Below are 16,039 nucleotides of genomic sequence, written 5' to 3' on the forward strand. Positions count from 1 at the left end.
GGGTGGGGGGGACCAGGAGGGAACCGTCCAAGTTACTCCTCTGTGACCTTGGGAACTGGGCAAGGAATTCTGATGCATTGAAATCCCCCTTTGGGGATTGGGAAGGGCAAAAAAGAAAAAGGAAAAAAAAATCCAACCCTATGGATACTCTCCGTTTCGGCATCCCATTTCATTCCTTAATAGCACTCACCATTGTTCTAACTACGTAATTGAATCCTGGGACTGTGATTCTCAAGCAGGATACCGGTGTGGTTTTGTTCGCCAAATTTAACGGGGCTTCCTGTATTTTATCCGCTGACTCTGACAGCCGTATAATAGGGTCTCCATCAATGTTTGTGGAACAAATAGAGAAATGGGTGTTTGCCTTGGCTGTGCTCTAAGCTTGCTGCGTGGCCCTCTGGGCAACACTCCGGTCCTGTTTCTGCATCTGTGAAGCGGGGGAGTCCGGCAGCGATCACAGCGCGAGGATCGCCGGAGGAGGAGAGAACTGTCAGGAGCAGCCTGGGAACTCCGGTCCTGCCAGGGCGGAACCTCAGGACCGGGCTCCGCCCGCAGCTCTCCCCACCCCCCGGGCTGGGGAAACCCCGACCCCGCCCCTCCGACGCTGGGGCCGTCCCCAGGCCGTTGCCGTGGTGACGAGGGTAGCCTGGAGCCCCTCCCCCAGCAAAGCCACGCATTTCCGCTGCGTTGGAGCATTCTGATTGGGTGGCCCTGTGGACGCTACCACCGGCCGGGTGCCTGCTAAGGGTGGGGGCGGGGTCTGCTCCTCGTGGGGCTGTCCTGAAGATCTGTGCATGTGGCCTCTCGTTGGGAGGATGGATCTCCGGACTCACGCGGGGAAAGAGACTCTCAGGTCGGAAGAGCGTCCACTGCTTCTTCTAGAGCTCACGCTCATGCCTCTCCCCAAGAAGGAGCGTGAGGGACCGTCGGCCACGCCCCCTCTAGAGCCTATTCGGCCCCAGGATCTGGAGCACCGGAAGTCCTGGCGACGTGTCGGTGCGCTCTGTCCTAAATGTTCCTCCCTAGGCCACCTTTCCTACTCAGCTGCGGGATTCCGGGGCCGCCTGGGCGCTGCACCCCGCCACTTCCGTATTGAACCACCGTTTCAACCGAACGCCGAACCTCTGCGCGCGCTCCTTCTTGCGCCCGATGGTTGGGCCGGCGCCTGGGAGTAGCCACGCCCTCCCCCGCTCCTGGCGGCCAATGAGCGGGCGCTTTCCGGCGGGGTATTGGGTAATTAATGAGCAGCGGACGCTGATTGGCTGCAGGCCGCGGCCGGGGCCGGGCGACGGGGTAGGTTGTTCCTGAGGTGGGAGGCGGCCGCGGCGGCTGAGAAGTAGGCCTGAGAACGACATGTCCCCGGCCGTTGAGGCGGCGCGGCTCGTGGCGCTGTTCCTCTGAGCCCAGCGCGGCCTGGAGGCCGGCTGAGGACGAGGGTTGGCGGAGGCTGCCCCCGCGGTGGCGGCCGCCATGCTGGGGGCCGGGGCGGTTGAGGGAGCCGCCGTGGCGCTCCTGCGGCTGCTGCTGCTGCTGCTGCCGGCGCTCGGCGGGCCGGGGCTCGGCGTGGTCGGCGCGGCGGGAGCCGGGCTGCCCGACAGAGTGATTTGGGCCGTCAACGCGGGCGGCGAGGCGCATGTGGACGTGCACGGGATCCACTTTCGCAAGGACCCTTTGGAAGGCCGGGTGGGCCGAGGTGAGCGCCCCTCGCGGAGCCGCGGGTCCGGGCCTGGCGTGCCGGGCGCCGCTGGCCGAGGGCGGCGGGCCCCGCGCCCCGTCCTCGCCCCCGGGGCCGCGTCTCCGGAGCGAAGTTTGTGCCTGCAGTTTCCTCAGGGACCGGTCACGGCTCACAGCCTGGCACCGGCTCGAGAGGCTACCAAAGAGCCATGGAGGCAGAGAGTTGGCTAAAAGTTAGAGTTGGACCTCGCATCCTGCCTGTTCTTAACCCCTCGCCTGCACCCGAGCTGAGAAAAAAGTAAAGACGAGGGCGGCCTATTGGCACCCCGCGCCTGTAGGTTATGGGTGTCCCTGGCCCGGCTGGCTCTCTCCGACCCGGTCCGGTCCCGGTAGGTTCCCGCCGACCCGGACCTCGGCCGCTGCCCTCCCTCCTCCTGCAGGGATGATACTTGGCCAGAATGGAAAGGGGTCTTCGAGAGGATGGACCGGGAAAGTGGAGGGTGGTGATGCCGAAGCCGCCTGCGCCGGCGGCTGACAGCCGGCTGAGGTCTGACTGTTCTGAGTGTAGAACCTTCCCTATGTGTCCAGAGAGGTATACCTGCTATTCCAGCTGCTGGGGAAAGTGATTTTCACTTAGCAGATGGAGCAGTAGTAGTTTTTACGGAGCTGCACGGTTCTCCAAGTTTGAGGAAGCATTGCCAGGGGAGTTGGTTAAAAACGCAAGCCTCAGATCTAAAACATGAAGCCCGGGTTTCCGCACCAGGAGCTTCTGAGGTCAGCCATCCCCGGACCACTGGGCAGATCTGCTCCAGGCTGTGTCTTCTGTAGGTGGGATGGGGAGCGGGTCTGAGGAGCCGCTCCTTGCTCTGCGTGTTGGGAGAGGTATGCTGCATGCCCGGCTCCGAGGCAGCCACCCGCGCCACATGCCACCCGAAAACCAGAGACAGGCTTGCGTGCACTCTTTCCACGGTTCCCAGATTTGGCTTGGCCTTGACTAAAGCGTTGAATTTGGTTATTCCCCGTTGATTGCGGTGTCCTGGAGTCTGTTACATTGGGGAGTTCATGGCTTACATACACCTGAGGGTGTTGGATCCAGGGCTGCATTCTGAAGTTCCATGTTTGTCTTGGAATTTATTTAGCCCTGGCACATAGGTCTCAGTAACCTGGGTTCAGCTGGTCAGGGCCCCAGTCTCTAGCAGCTGTACCAGCCGCCAAAGCCAGACTTCGCACATGAGGTCACGGCTATCTCCATCCGGGCCCCTGCCTCTTTCTTCCTGGGCTTGTGCCCTGAGGAAACGAGACCGTTAGTGGACTTTGCCCCTGGAGATAGCTGTGCCAGTGGTTCCTTTCACAGACAGACGCCAGCCTTTCCATGGGGTACATTCTCCTTTCAGGCCCATTGGCAGAGGAGGAAGTGAGGACCACACAGGTTTAGTCCCCTGCTACTCCTCTTATCCTTCAGAAATCCTGGTTCTAATTTGCTGGTACAGGTGTTGTTTTTGGTTTTGGGCTTGATCACCAGTCACCAGGCTCCCTGTCCTGGGTTATTAGCTCCTGGTGGCAGTTCCTTCGGAGTTTATTATAGCAAGTAGAATTACAGGAGACCTGTCAAAGCTCATGTGTACTGGCTTCCTAGCCCAGACCGTGGCCGCTGAGGCACTCAGTCTCCAGTCTGTCCTCTGGGCCAGAGCGGTGCAGCATTAGGCATGGGTGAGGAGTGCAAGGTGCTTTCCCGCTGCAGCTGGGACCGGCCTGTTGAGCATTGCACTCTGGGTGCCTGAGAGGAGCGTTTTGCTGGCATTAGGTCTGGGCTGAGATGTGATTAAGCTTCCACTCTCAGGAGGCAGCTCTCTAGTTTCTTCTGGGCTAAGGAGTGGCACCACCCAGGGAAGTGCAGCTGTTCACGCCGCCTGCCTTCGCTGGCACTGTTTGGAGAGGGGTGTGCCAGCTACTTGGAGACCTCTGCCTCCTGTAGCTGTTGACACTGATTGCAGTAAGAGCTGCATGTCTTCTGTCTTTCCCCAGGCCTGGGAGACTGTTTCCAGCACGCTAAAGAAAGTTCATTTTATGTTGAATGAATTCAGGTATTTGTTGCCAAGTTAATCCAGATAAGGGTTTGGCCTGCTTTTGAACTTGCTGTTTCTCTATGGTGTCTTTGTAGTTCAGCATTCATGTAACTGTGAGTGGCCCAGGGCACCTAGTGGCTTTTGCTTTCAAAGGCCCTTCGTAATGTTTATTGAACTTCATTTCTGCCTTGAGGAGAGTTAGTGTTCATAGGAGATACGGACAGCTTGGGAAAGGCTTTTTCAACTTGTGTGATTTAATAGATGAAAGTACCACTACGGAGGAGAGTGATTCTCAGAGCGCTCCATTTGGGATTTTGGCATGCTGCATATTCTCGGTTCTTTGTAACTTGCGTATTGTGGGTTCCTCTTGATTCTAAGGAAGAAAAGACCTAGTTATTGGGCCTGAGGGCATAGCACTTGGCTTGGTTTTAGACTATTTCCTCTTCATAGAAGGTAGCTGCTAATACGAATGTATTACCTTGAAAAACTTACTTTACCTCTCAGCCTTATTTTCCTTCTTTTTTTAAAAAAATATATTTTATTGATTTTTTACAGAGAAGAAGGGAAAGAGATAGAGAGCTAGAAACGTCAATGAAAGAAACATCGACCAGCTGCCTCTTGCACACCCCCCACCGGGGATGTGCTCGCAACCAACGTACATGCCCCTAACCGGAATCGAACCTGGGACCTTTCAGTCCGCAGACCGACGCTCTGCCACTGAGCCAAACCAGTCTCGGCCTTATTTTCCTTCTTAATAAAACATCATGCTTTAGAAATCAGTGATATGAATCTGAAAACTCTCCTGTCCAGAGTAGGTTAAAGTGTCTTTATCTTTTTCTTTGCTTGATGACCTTTAATATGGAATTAAAAGTAGGGTAGCCTGGCCAGTGTATCTCAGAGGTTGAGCATTGACCCAGGAACCAAGAGGTCACTGATTCGATTCTGGTCAGGGCACATGCCCAGGTTGCAGGCTTGATTCTCTGTGGGCGACATGCAGGAAGCAAATGATCAATAATATTTCTCTCTCATCATTGTTTCTATTTCTCTATCCCTCTCCCTTCCTCTCGCTCTAAAAAAATCCTCCTATGTAATAAAAGGCTAATATGCAGATTGACCAAACTGCAGACAACCAGTTGCTATGACATGCCCTGACCACCAGGTTGCAGACGCTCAGTGCAGGAGCTGCCCCCTGGTGGTCAGTGCGCTCTCACAGGGGGAGCCCGGCTCCGCCAGAAGCTGAGCTCACCGTTGTCGAACTCAGCGGCCGTGACACCACTGCAGCGCTAAGAATGTCCGCCTGATGGCTTCGGCATCCCCCAGGGCTCCTGGACTGTGAGAGGGCACAGCTGGGCTGAGAGACTTCTCCTCCACACCCCCACTCAGTGCATGAATTTTGTGCACTGGACCTCTAGTAAAAACATTTTTAAAAAAAAGTAGGTTAGAACATGGCTGTGGTGGGGGGGAACCTTAGCCTATCAGAAACTAATTCTGCCTAAGGAAGACCCTTCTCTGGGCAGCCTTCTTTTAGCTGGGGCAGACTTTGGCCTTGGTGAGATAAGAGCTTGAAAGAGGATGCCTCTGGATTTATTTAGAATTCTATCCCCTGTACTGTCACCTAAGATGCAGGCTTCATTTGCAGCCCCTCTATGTAGCGGAAGTTCATAAGAGAATTTAGGTAGGTGAAATCCCCATGTTACAAGTGAGAAAACACCCAGAGAAAATGACTTGATCTGAATCACAAAGTAGGTGGCAAAGCCGGGATTCAAATCTATCCCTTGTCTTATTCTAAAACCTGGGCTGGCTACTCCATTGTCTAAGAAACAGCGGACATAACGTAGGCCCCTTGGCCCCTTCCTTTCTGGCTGTCTGAGCTGTATTGTGCCAACTCCAGCAGTGTGCTGTGTACACTTCACTGTTTTTAGAGAAATCTGTTTAGCTGTGAATACATAAAGGCAAAGGAGGGAAGAAAAAACCCTTTTCGCAGCTGTATCTCTTGGGACTTGGGCAAATTCAACTTTGCATGTGGCAGATCTCCGGGGAATGCCACTTGGACTTTAAGGGCAATGTTTAAAGGTAATTCCAAGGTTGCTAAGTAGTTTTTGTTCACATGGCTGAGTTTTCTTAGTTGTTGGACTGAAACTGCCAGAGATTACATTACTGTTAATTTCTCATTTTTTCCACTCTGCCAAAAGAAAAAAAAGTTTCCCACACATGCACAAAATTTTCTGTGTATCTATAAAGCAAATCTAGTTAACATTCCAAATTTATGGGGATCTTGGTCCTCATGGAAGAAGGAAATTCTTAGAACTCAGTTGAAAGAAAAATAGAACTCTTAATCTTTATAGGTTTCTGCCCAGTGTAATGTCGTGTGGGCCTGGGAGAGAGCTGGGGCATGATGGCAGTTTCTTGAGGAGAAATAGGAAGAAGAAAAGTCTGAAGACAGAAGTGCGATGAGCTTCCTGTGCAGTTTCATCGCATCTGATCGCAGGCTACTGCTCACGTACAGGAACTGTTAACAGTTATGTGTATTATTTCTTTTAGGGCTTGACCTTAGTCTTTGGATCTTCAGTTATTCTCTTAAAATATTCTCTCCCTTGGAGTTTTGGTGACTCAGAAGATAATGCCCAGGGGTGGCCTCTGCTGGGCATCTCCCAAAGGATCCAGGTGCCAGTGTCTTCAGAGTCCCTGTGGGAAGGGAGTCTTGAAGTCTTAATGCCAAGCTGGGGGAGAGGCTAGGTATTGGGACACCGGCTTTTTAGGGGCAAAAGCTGAACCGAGATCCCTGTTCAGTCACTAGTTTGGAAAGTGGATTTTGGGAGCACTGGAAGGCCTCCTGTGTTCACAGGATAAACGAGTCCGAGAGCCTCCTATCCGAAGGAGGAAGCAGGACTCTTCCGCCCTGGAGCTGGAGGTGGTATCTCACGTTTGAGGAAAGACCCCCGTTTGTTAAGTTGGGGGAAGATACACATATTCTGTATATCACCTACCAAGTTTAGGGGAGGGCTGGGGGCTGTCTGATACCGGCCCACAGGAAGAGTCTTCCTTTTACCCTGTCTTATCCCTGGTCCGTCTGTGAGTGGGAAAGGTGACTCCCGGCCAGAGGTGCCAGAGGGCCTGAGCAGATCTTTCCCTGCGGGATGGCTCCAGCCCTGCGGGGGAGAAGAGCAGGGCTTCGCTGCCTCCCAGGCACCCCCGTTGTTGCCATTGGTTCGCTCGGCAAGTGCCAGGTCCTGTTAGGTGCTGGCGATACAGCAGGAAGTTCTTTTCCTTTAACTGGGGAATGCTCAAGAGAGTGGGCGAGGCTGTATTTTGTGAGTCTGGGGAGTCTGGTGCTCCGACCTAAAGGAAATTTGAGAGCATCACACCCTTCTTTATATAAGCATGTTTCTCCTCTCCAGCCTTGGAACTTTTTGAATGAAAAATCATACAAAGCAGCTAAAGCTGTATCTTGGTTGTGGTAAAGACAATGAAGAACAACTTTCCTAGCAGATACTCTCTTTTATAGTCTCTGAGCTTTTCTAAATGAGGAAACAACAACATTCATTGAACTTAATCTTCTCGTAGAGTCCCTGGCCTTCCCCTTGTTTTATGAGGTCTCTCTGAAGCGCTCCTGCAGGGAACCAGGCAGCTGTAGCATAGTGCTTTGTTCTAATAATGAGTTAGACTTGTTCTCTTCCCACCGCTCTGTACAGATAGAAAAAGTCATTTCTGAAAGAAGAACTTTTATAAAGTCCTGCTATGAGGGTGAAGCGATCTGTTGGGGTGATTGGTGTGTGGTTTTTTTCATTTTACTCCGGCTTAATACTAGTCATCTTGCCTTTGTGTCCGGTCTGTGTGGAGCCAGGTGCAGGGGGGTCTGCCTCTTCCACTGGGGGGTTATTAGCATTGCCCTGGAAATGCCTCTGGCCTTTCTGGAGTCTCTGTTTTTCTTTTATGTTTTGCCTCTGATGTGGTTTCTCTGTCTTTTGTCCCCAGCCTCTGACTATGGCATGAAACTGCCAATCCTCCGATCCAGCCCCGAGGACCAGATCCTATATCAAACAGAACGGTACAATGAGGAGACCTTTGGCTACGAAGTGCCCATCAAGGAGGAAGGGGACTACGTGCTGGTGTTGAAATTCGCTGAGGTCTACTTTGCACAGTCCCAGCAGAAGGTGAGGCTGGTCAGCCCCCCGCCCCCACCAGTGAGACATGGCCACTTTTGGATAGTCGTCTGCTGTGGGCCTCCCAGAAGGGAAGAACAGATGAGCTTTGAAGGAAAAGCTGGGTTCCTTTTGCCGCTAAAATGCTGGTGTTCCATGGGGTTGGTGACAGAAAGCAATGCCAGAGTCCCAGCTCTTGGCTACAGACTGATCCTGTGAGGCCCTCCAGGTGCTTTCTCCCTTCTTCGTTGTCAACACCTTCTTGTTTTTAGCTTTGTTCTTTTTCTGTCCCTGCCTGTGAATTTCCCTTTCCATATGGAACTTTTTGCTTTTCCTAAGGCCAGTATGAGGCCTTCCTGACAAGAAACATGGACTTGATTTGGATCAGGTAAAGGACTCCAGTCACCCTAGAATAAATCTAGCCCTGTTATTAAGTTATTTTTGAACTTGAAGCCCAAGAAGGTGCCTGTTATCCAGCTGCTGAAAGGGCATGAAACTGATGGTTTTGACACTGTCTCCTTTTTAATCTTCAAGGTATTTGATGTGCGATTGAATGGCCATGTCGTGGTGAAGGACTTGGATATCTTCGATCGTGTTGGACACAGCACAGCTCACGATGAAATCATCCCTATGAGCATCAGAAAAGGGAAGCTGAGCGTCCAGGGGGAGGTATCCACCTTCACAGGAAAACTCTACATCGAGTTTGTCAAGGTAATGCCCCTATTCTGCCCTCCCCGCGGAGGAAAAGCTCCAGGAATGGGTGCAGGGGGCGTGTTTGCTGCTGTGTGGGGCTGACCACTGTTTCCCTTTTCCTAGGGGTACTATGACAATCCCAAAGTCTGTGCACTCTACATCATGTCGGGGACAGTGGATGGTAAGTTGTTTTTGATCTGCTTTTTGACTTGGGCTGAAGGATGTGGTTGAGAAAACCCTTGGGGAATAATTTAGCTGCTCACTACTTTGAAACTATTACTTAAAGCCAAATTGTGGAGACTCAGAGTCAGATCGCTGTGATAGACTGTAGCCTGGTGCTGGCCATAAGCTTTAGAGCATGAGCTTTTGTTTAAATCTTATTCCTGTCATTTAATCAGCTGTTTGGTTTTGGACAAGTTCCTTTAACTTCATTGTAAATGGCACCTGTTGGTGTGCCCTGACTCTTATAGTCATTTGGAATTGCCTAAAACTTTTCTTAACCCTAACTGATTTGGCTCAGTGGATTGAGCTTCAGTCTGTGGACTGAAAGGTCCTGGGTTCGATTCCAGTCAAGGGCATGTACCTTGGTTGTGGGCACATCCCCAGTGGGAGGTGTGCAGGAGGCAGCTGATTGATGTTTCTCCCTTCGATGTTTCTAACTCTATCCCTCTCCCTTTCTCACTGTAAAACATCAATAAAAAATTTTAAAAAATGATAATAAATAAAACTTTTCTTTATTCTGTTTCTTTGATATCTATTTCCTCGGGGGGAGGCAGGGGGACAAAGGAGTTCTTCATGGTTCCGGATGCTCTGGAGGCTCCAGCATTGCCAGACTGCACTGGACAAAAGTCCATGTATCAATGTCTCCTTACCCTTGTGATCCGGCCTAAGGGGATATTTCTTTCTCAAGTTCAGACTATGTTGGCCGCCAGCTTCCCAGGCTGATTTTTGCAGAGAAAGCTTGTGTTTTAGTGACTTTTCTCCCCATCCATCTCTGTACCTTTTCCAAACTGAATGCACTAAGGATCTCATCCGTTGTCTTTGTTTAATTTTTATTTTTCTACCCTCACCTAAGGATATGTTTATTGATTAAGAGAGAGAAAGGGAAAAACAAAAAGAGGGAGAGAGAGAAACATCTATGTGAGAGACAAATATCAACTGTTGCCTCCCATACGCAAGTAGATACTTTCTTACTTGGAAGCCTTTCTGGTTTTAGCCCTATGATGGGAGGCTCCAACCAGGAATCAAACCACAGCCTAGGTATGTGTCCTGACCAGGAATTGAACCCGCAACGTTTTGGTGCACAGGATGGCTCCACACAACAGAGCCACCTGGCCAGGGCGCATCCTGTTGTCTGCTGTCCCCCACATGCTGATAGGATGACGTCCAGGCGGAGGTCTTGCTACCAACAGATTTGTAGCCTGGGCCCTAAGGAGGAGACAGAGCAGAGGGGTGGTATGTGTGGGAACCCAGAATTCACCTGCTTTGTGAATCAAAAGGGAATGGATTATGGGAGGGACCAGGAGGGATTTGGGAAAATTAAGTTTGGGTGTTGTGTCATCCCTGTCCAGTCTGTCTTCTTGGGGATCTGGAGAACTAAGGCTGGTGTGCAGGGATTTTACTACTTTTTAGTTAAATCTAAAGAAGGGAAAAAAAAAAAAAAAAAAAAAAAAAAAAAAATCTAAAGAAGGCTAATGTTTTTTAGGAATCTGCTATTCTCCAGGCCAGAAGCTATTTCTGCTACTTCTGCTCCTTCCTTTGGACCCTGGTTAGGTCATAGCTTCTTATTGTGACTCATTTACCGCTGTTAAGGGTCTCGCTTAGATGCTGGGGGTCTTACTTAAAAGATATCATCTTTTATGTCAGATGTACCAAAGCTGCAGCCTCATCCAGGATTGGAGAAGAAAGAAGAGGAAGAGGAGGAAGAAGAATACGATGAAGGATCTGCTCTAAAAAGACAGACCAATAAGAACCGGGTGCAGTCAGGCCCCCGCACGCCCAACCCCTACGCCTCGGACAACAGCAGCCTCATGTTTCCTATCCTGGTGGCCTTCGGAGTCTTCATTCCAACTCTCTTCTGCCTCTGCCGGTTGTGAGAGCACATTGTCATCCTGAGCAGGGTGGAGGGGTGTGGGAAAGAAACCAACATGTTGGTTTGGTTTCTGTATTTTTCATAGTGATTAACACAAACAAACAAACTACAAAACCACAAAAAAATTAAAGGAGATAAAAAGAGGCAGCCCTCGTTCACCACCTGGTCCCAGACCTGCTTCAGGCCCAGTCCTCTCCCTGTGGCTGGCCCAGCCGTTTCTTTCTCCTCTAGGTACTGAGTGTAACCTGGGTCCGACCTGTTCAAGGATCCTCGTCTGTGTACCTAGTGGAAAGGACTCTGAACTTGGAGCAGGCACCTCTTTTTAGGTTAGAATTTAACCGCAGGGAAAGGCCGTCTCCTTACTGAGAGGACCAGTACTGGGGGTTGGGTAAGCTCTGAAGTGATGTCCAGATACATTTCCGGATGCCCTGGGGTTGAGCAGATGTGCGGTTTGTGTGTGTGTGTGAAGATGTATAATTTGTATGATAAAGATGAAAACAGAAGGGGGTTTTTAAAAGGAAAGAAAAGTCGATACTTTCTTACTTAGAAGCCTTTCTGGTTTTAGCCTATGATGGTTCCACCTTCAGTGTTTGAGCTTTATCACTGCTTGTCTCTGTAACATGTGCCAGTCAGAGGACTGTCTGGTATCCAAGACGATTAGTTTATGTCGGGTCCTCAAATTGCCTCTGACTTGTTACCACAAAAAATCATTTTTATTTCAGTGCCTGTTGGAGACTTGATTTCTTCTTCTCTATCTCTTTTTTTCAAAGCTGGCTTATTTGAAATCTCTTGTCTCCCTCAACCATCTCACTAAATTATTGCCAAGAAGGGAAGGAGATGTGAGGACTTGGGATTCCGTCTGCTTGAATGTCTTGTCATCTGCCACTTTATCTTGATGGTCCCTCCCTCCCTGGGTCTCTGAGCAGCAGCAGGAGGACCGACCCAGCAGTTCTCTTACTGGCCCTTTGGTGGGTCCTGCTGCCAGGAGACAGAGACACTTTCCAGCCTGCAGCAGCCGAACACTTGACCTTAAGAGTCTCTTCTGGTCTTTGGATTAGAAAAGGCTTATGTTAGCATAATTTAAGAGCAACCTCAGAGACTTGAGTCCTACTAAGTGACCACTGTTTAGAGTGTCTAGAATCTGATGTTCATTTATTCCTATGTCCTTTCTATGTCACAGTTCAACCAGTTTTGGGCTATGCCTACAGCTGCCCCAAGGAAATAGACTGATTGTTTATATCTGACCCAGTGACACTGCTCACTGATCTTAATAGTATGCTCCTCTGTCCATTTTCCTGTCCAGGTAGCAGTCAGGTTCTTGGTGTGACAAGGCTGAAAGATTTCCAGTCACCATAGTCCTGGCGGTTCTGAACCAACCTTAGCATCTAAGTGTCTGTTTTGAATTTCCTGGAAATTTTTCTGCAGAAAATGAAGCTTCCCTGATTCCCTCTTTTCTGGTCATTGTCACCTTTCTCCCAGCTACAAGGAGTTTTGTAAATGGAAGGCAGCAAGATTAGCTTCTGCTTGGGCTAGAGCAGCAAAGAATCTCAGGCCAGATGGATTTTTTTAAAAAGAATATATTTAATTTTGAGTTTCTCCTTTGAGGTATGTTTTTAAAGAGGCTCCATCTTTGTTAGTGACAAACTAAGTAGTGCTTGGGCTCATATCCTGGGTTTTGGCTTTTACTGAGTTCCTCCAGGCCAGCATTTTGCTCTTTGGGAGTTGTAGCCCTTTATGTTAGCTGTGACTTAGGCCTCAGTGCTAGGGTATCGAGTCAGGCAGCTGGACGGCTGTGGCCGGGGCTGCAATCAGAGGAACACTTTGGGGTCTTCACAAAGCTCCCCGCTTTAAAGGATGTCCCGTAGCCTTGATCCTGGGACCAGCTGCCTGGGGCGGTGGACATGCTGACTATAACTGGGCTTCTGACAGTGGCTTTGGTTCCCATTCTCTCTCAACTCCCCAAAGCCCGCGGCCACTGCCAGTGCAGTTGACAAGAGGAGGAAGGAAGACTTGCTGCTCCACTCTGCCTCGTTAGTTTGCCTGGGTCTCTGAGGAAGGGGGGTCCCCGCCTCCTCACTTCAACCCATCCCTTCAGTGACTCAGAGTCTCGAAGGAAACCCTGGCTCTCGGGGCCATTTCCTAACGGTACTGTAAGCCAACAGCTTTGCCTCTGCCTCTGTTTCCAAGCCCACCCTTTTCCCCTGAGGCCAGGGACAGGGATGGGCACTTTCCTCTCTGGTTGTGTCTGAAAGGAAGGAACATCTTTCTATGGCTGACAAAAACTAAAGGGGAAATGAGGAAACAGGAAGAGATGGTGGGGGCTGGGGTAGAGTCCCCTGGAGCCACGGCTGACACAGCTGGCTCATGATGCTGAACTTGAAAGCTTTTTTTTTGTTTTTACTCCAAGATGATATAGGTACATGAAGTTTAGGTTAAAGGGGTAGGGTGGGGCACTCTTTATTTTTATTTTTGTATTGTTTGGGTCAAGAATTACTCTGTAGTTCATTTTTTGCTTTTTGCACTGTTTGTTCCCATGCCTGTATTTTGAGCTAGTGCTAGGGCTGACAGCCTGCACTGTAGGGGTTCTGACTGAGGTTGGGTGATGAGTGATGCCAGCTAGGGGTGGCGAGGAGAAACCTGGGCTCTTCCACTGGATCCACACTCTGCCTGGGTTTTTAGATCCCCCTGAGCCCAGGTGGAACTCCTTTTGCCAGAACGTGGCTTCAGTTGTGGTGGTGGACCACGCAGAGGCGTCTGCTGAGGACGGACAGAGTCTGCAGTGTAGCTCTGGTTTGGGTCAGGGGCCAGCTGGCCTCCGAGGGGACTTTCTGGGCTTCACTCACGCTGAAACATTGTGCCAGGAAACGGTCTGTGGCACTCATGTCCCCTAAACCACATCCGCTTTTTCCAGAAAACCTCCACTGTGAGGAGAGCTGCTCAGTGGATACGCTGAGTTCCGGTGACGTAGAGGATGGTCACCTGTAGGTGTGAGTAGGGTGAGGCTCCCAGGAGGACGCAGGGCCTGCAGGTCACCTGTCGGTTTGAGCGTGTGGTCTTGTTCTCTCGTCCCCGTTGTTTGCCTAAGAAACACTGGCCTGAAACGGGATCCCATGAGAGGTCCTTAGGCTTTGAAGAGATGGCGCGAAGTTTGAGTTAAGTTTACCTTCCTCTTTCTGTGTCTGGGAACTGTTTAATCCCGTTTCGGAGTTGTGATTTGACTTCTTTATCTTTTTGGAGAAGCTTTCGTTTTAAGGAATTTCACTTCCTTCTTATCCTGCTTGTACCCTCTCATGGGAAGGCCAGCCTGTGGTTTTGGAATCTCAGTTGAAAGTCAGAAAACAGCAGCAGTGTATTCCTTTCCCAGCACTTACGTACCTTCCCTAGAAATGGACTCACCTTGGGAAGCCCAGGGAAAGAATCAGCAGGTTCTCTACCCTCCCTGGGGGTTGGGGACAGACCCTCCCCAGTCAGCACGTGCCTTTTCCTCTCCTGCTCTGAGCCAGGGTGGGCATTCCCTCTAGATTCAGGTCTGGGCAGGGGCTCCAGTCCCTGCCATGGGGCTGCTTCCCCATCCCTTCTTCCCCTCCCCTTGCTGGCTGGCTCTGACCTAATTCAAGTATCTTGCCTTGAGGAGCCTTAATGTCATCAAGTGGCAACATGTGATACTGTCCTCCATGCCTTTCCGAAAGGACCAAGGAGAGCAGGTGAACTTTCCAAAGCGAGAGACTGACAGATGCTTCTGAGTAAAAGAGGGCGCTGTGCTTTGGACCTCCTGCTGTGGCTCCCAGGAGGGGAGGGGGGAGAAGCCTGGGATGAAGCTATTGATGGTGCAGAAGCAGAAGCGGTAACACTCGGATCTGTTCAGCAGTCTTAGGAGAAGTCTGCTTTTCTTCTCTGGGAAGATATAATTAGGGATCAAGGAGCTCTAAGAAAATTGCAAAGAAGCCTTAATGTTCAAGCTTCAGAGAGCTCAGAGCAATTTCTCCCTTTCAGTCCGAGCTAGGACTCCTTTCTGTACTGAGACCTCTACAGGGGCAAGAAGGCTAGACTTCCTCGTTTGGTTACAGGATTGGCAGCAATAGGTCAGCTGCTCAGCGCGGGCGGCTTTCTCCTTTGTACACGGGCGGCTGGTGCTGGTCTGGTGAGTCCTTCCCGGCCGCCTTTGGCTAGCCTGCTTTAGGTTGCCAAGTCGTTCTGATAAGAGTAGATGATCTGGGACGAGCTGGGTTGGCAGGAAAAGAGCAGGATAGATCTCTCAGGATGGGTTCCCCCAGGAGTATAAAAACAAGGAGCCAGGATTGTGCTGGCAGCCGGGGAGACAGTAGTGCCGGTTAGAGTTGGCAGAGAAGGCCTTGGCACCTCTTGCATCCAGGCAGTCTTGTGAGGTGGGGCCTGCAGCACCAGGCAAAGAAGAACTCCATTCTCGCCTCTATTTTGAGCTTTAGCGCTTTACTTTAGTCTGAGAAAAACAACAACAAGCTGAAGTGCTTTCCGTCTGTCAGAGGATAACTGTCGGGAAGGAGAGCCGAGTTGCCAGGTGGGAGGGGAGAGCTGGCAGGGAGAAATGGTACGGCAAATCTAGGAATGAAACATTCCTGACTCCTCTTCCCTGTTGTGTTGTGATCCAGGGAATGAAAAGATATTTGACCCTGGGTCAGGTTCCTCCTTGTATTTTTCTTGCACCAAGTTCTCCCACACGAGGACCAGCTGCCCTTTCTGAGCTCAGGGCAGCCACTTCCACCACTAACCTGGCTCGTCAGGAAGCCACCCCCGCCCCGCCGGATTGGTCCTGGCTGCTCTGTTCTGTACAAGTCCGGAGAATAGTGTCCAGTTCTTAGTAGCCTCCGTAGTTCCTACTCTCGATTCCCATCCTCTCCCTGCCCAGGCGAAACCAGCACCCACGGACAGCGGCACCGTGAGGCGACAGAGGGCTTTGGACCTGGCTGGCCCGGGAAAGCAGTAGAGGTGGATGGAGCTCTCTCCTTCTGGGCTGTCTCCACCTGTCCCCACCCCTTCCATGCCCCACCCTGTTCCCACCAAAAAGAAAAAATTCAGGATGTTTTTCACTGTCCATTGCTTTGTGTTTTAATAAACAATTTGCAGTGACACTCTGTTGGGATTGAGTTTGAACTTGATTGCAAAGAGGTGAGGTGGGGAGGTGGGAAAAGGGAGACCCTGGGCCCATTTGGCTGCACAGGCTCTGTGAAGAGTGTGGGAGCTTTTGTCCATTTAGCCACATCTCCTGCTTTTTAAGAAATTAATTTTTTTATTGATTTCAGAAAGAGCAATGGAGAGTGAGAGAGAGAGAGAGAAACATCAATGAGAGAGAAATATTGATCGACTGCCTCCTGCACACCCCCTTCTGGGGATGG

The 16,039-nt window shown here is 50.8% G+C and overlaps 1 protein-coding gene across 2 annotated transcripts; it reads left to right on the top strand.

Annotated features, from left to right (window-relative positions):
• The first annotated feature begins 975 nt into the window (after window positions 1-975).
• MLEC (malectin) lies at window positions 976-15,775 on the top strand. Of its 2 annotated transcripts, none has more exons than XM_084867592.1 (5): window positions 976-1,293; window positions 7,716-7,894; window positions 8,417-8,593; window positions 8,699-8,756; window positions 10,442-15,775. In XM_084867592.1, exons 2-5 carry the CDS (start codon window positions 7,730-7,732, stop codon window positions 10,669-10,671), a joined length of 630 nt encoding a protein of 209 aa, XP_084723718.1. In that variant the 5' UTR covers window positions 976-1,293; window positions 7,716-7,729; the 3' UTR covers window positions 10,672-15,775. The 2 variants fall into 2 exon arrangements, with proteins under 2 accessions (XP_084723718.1, XP_084723717.1); XM_084867591.1 differs by having other exon boundaries at window positions 1,284-1,693.
• The last annotated feature ends 264 nt before the right edge of the window (window positions 15,776-16,039 follow it).

The sequence above is a fragment of the Pipistrellus hanaki genome (assembly GCF_964339955.1).
Source record: "Pipistrellus hanaki genome assembly, chromosome: 19".
Classification (NCBI taxonomy): domain Eukaryota; kingdom Metazoa; phylum Chordata; class Mammalia; order Chiroptera; family Vespertilionidae; genus Pipistrellus; species Pipistrellus hanaki.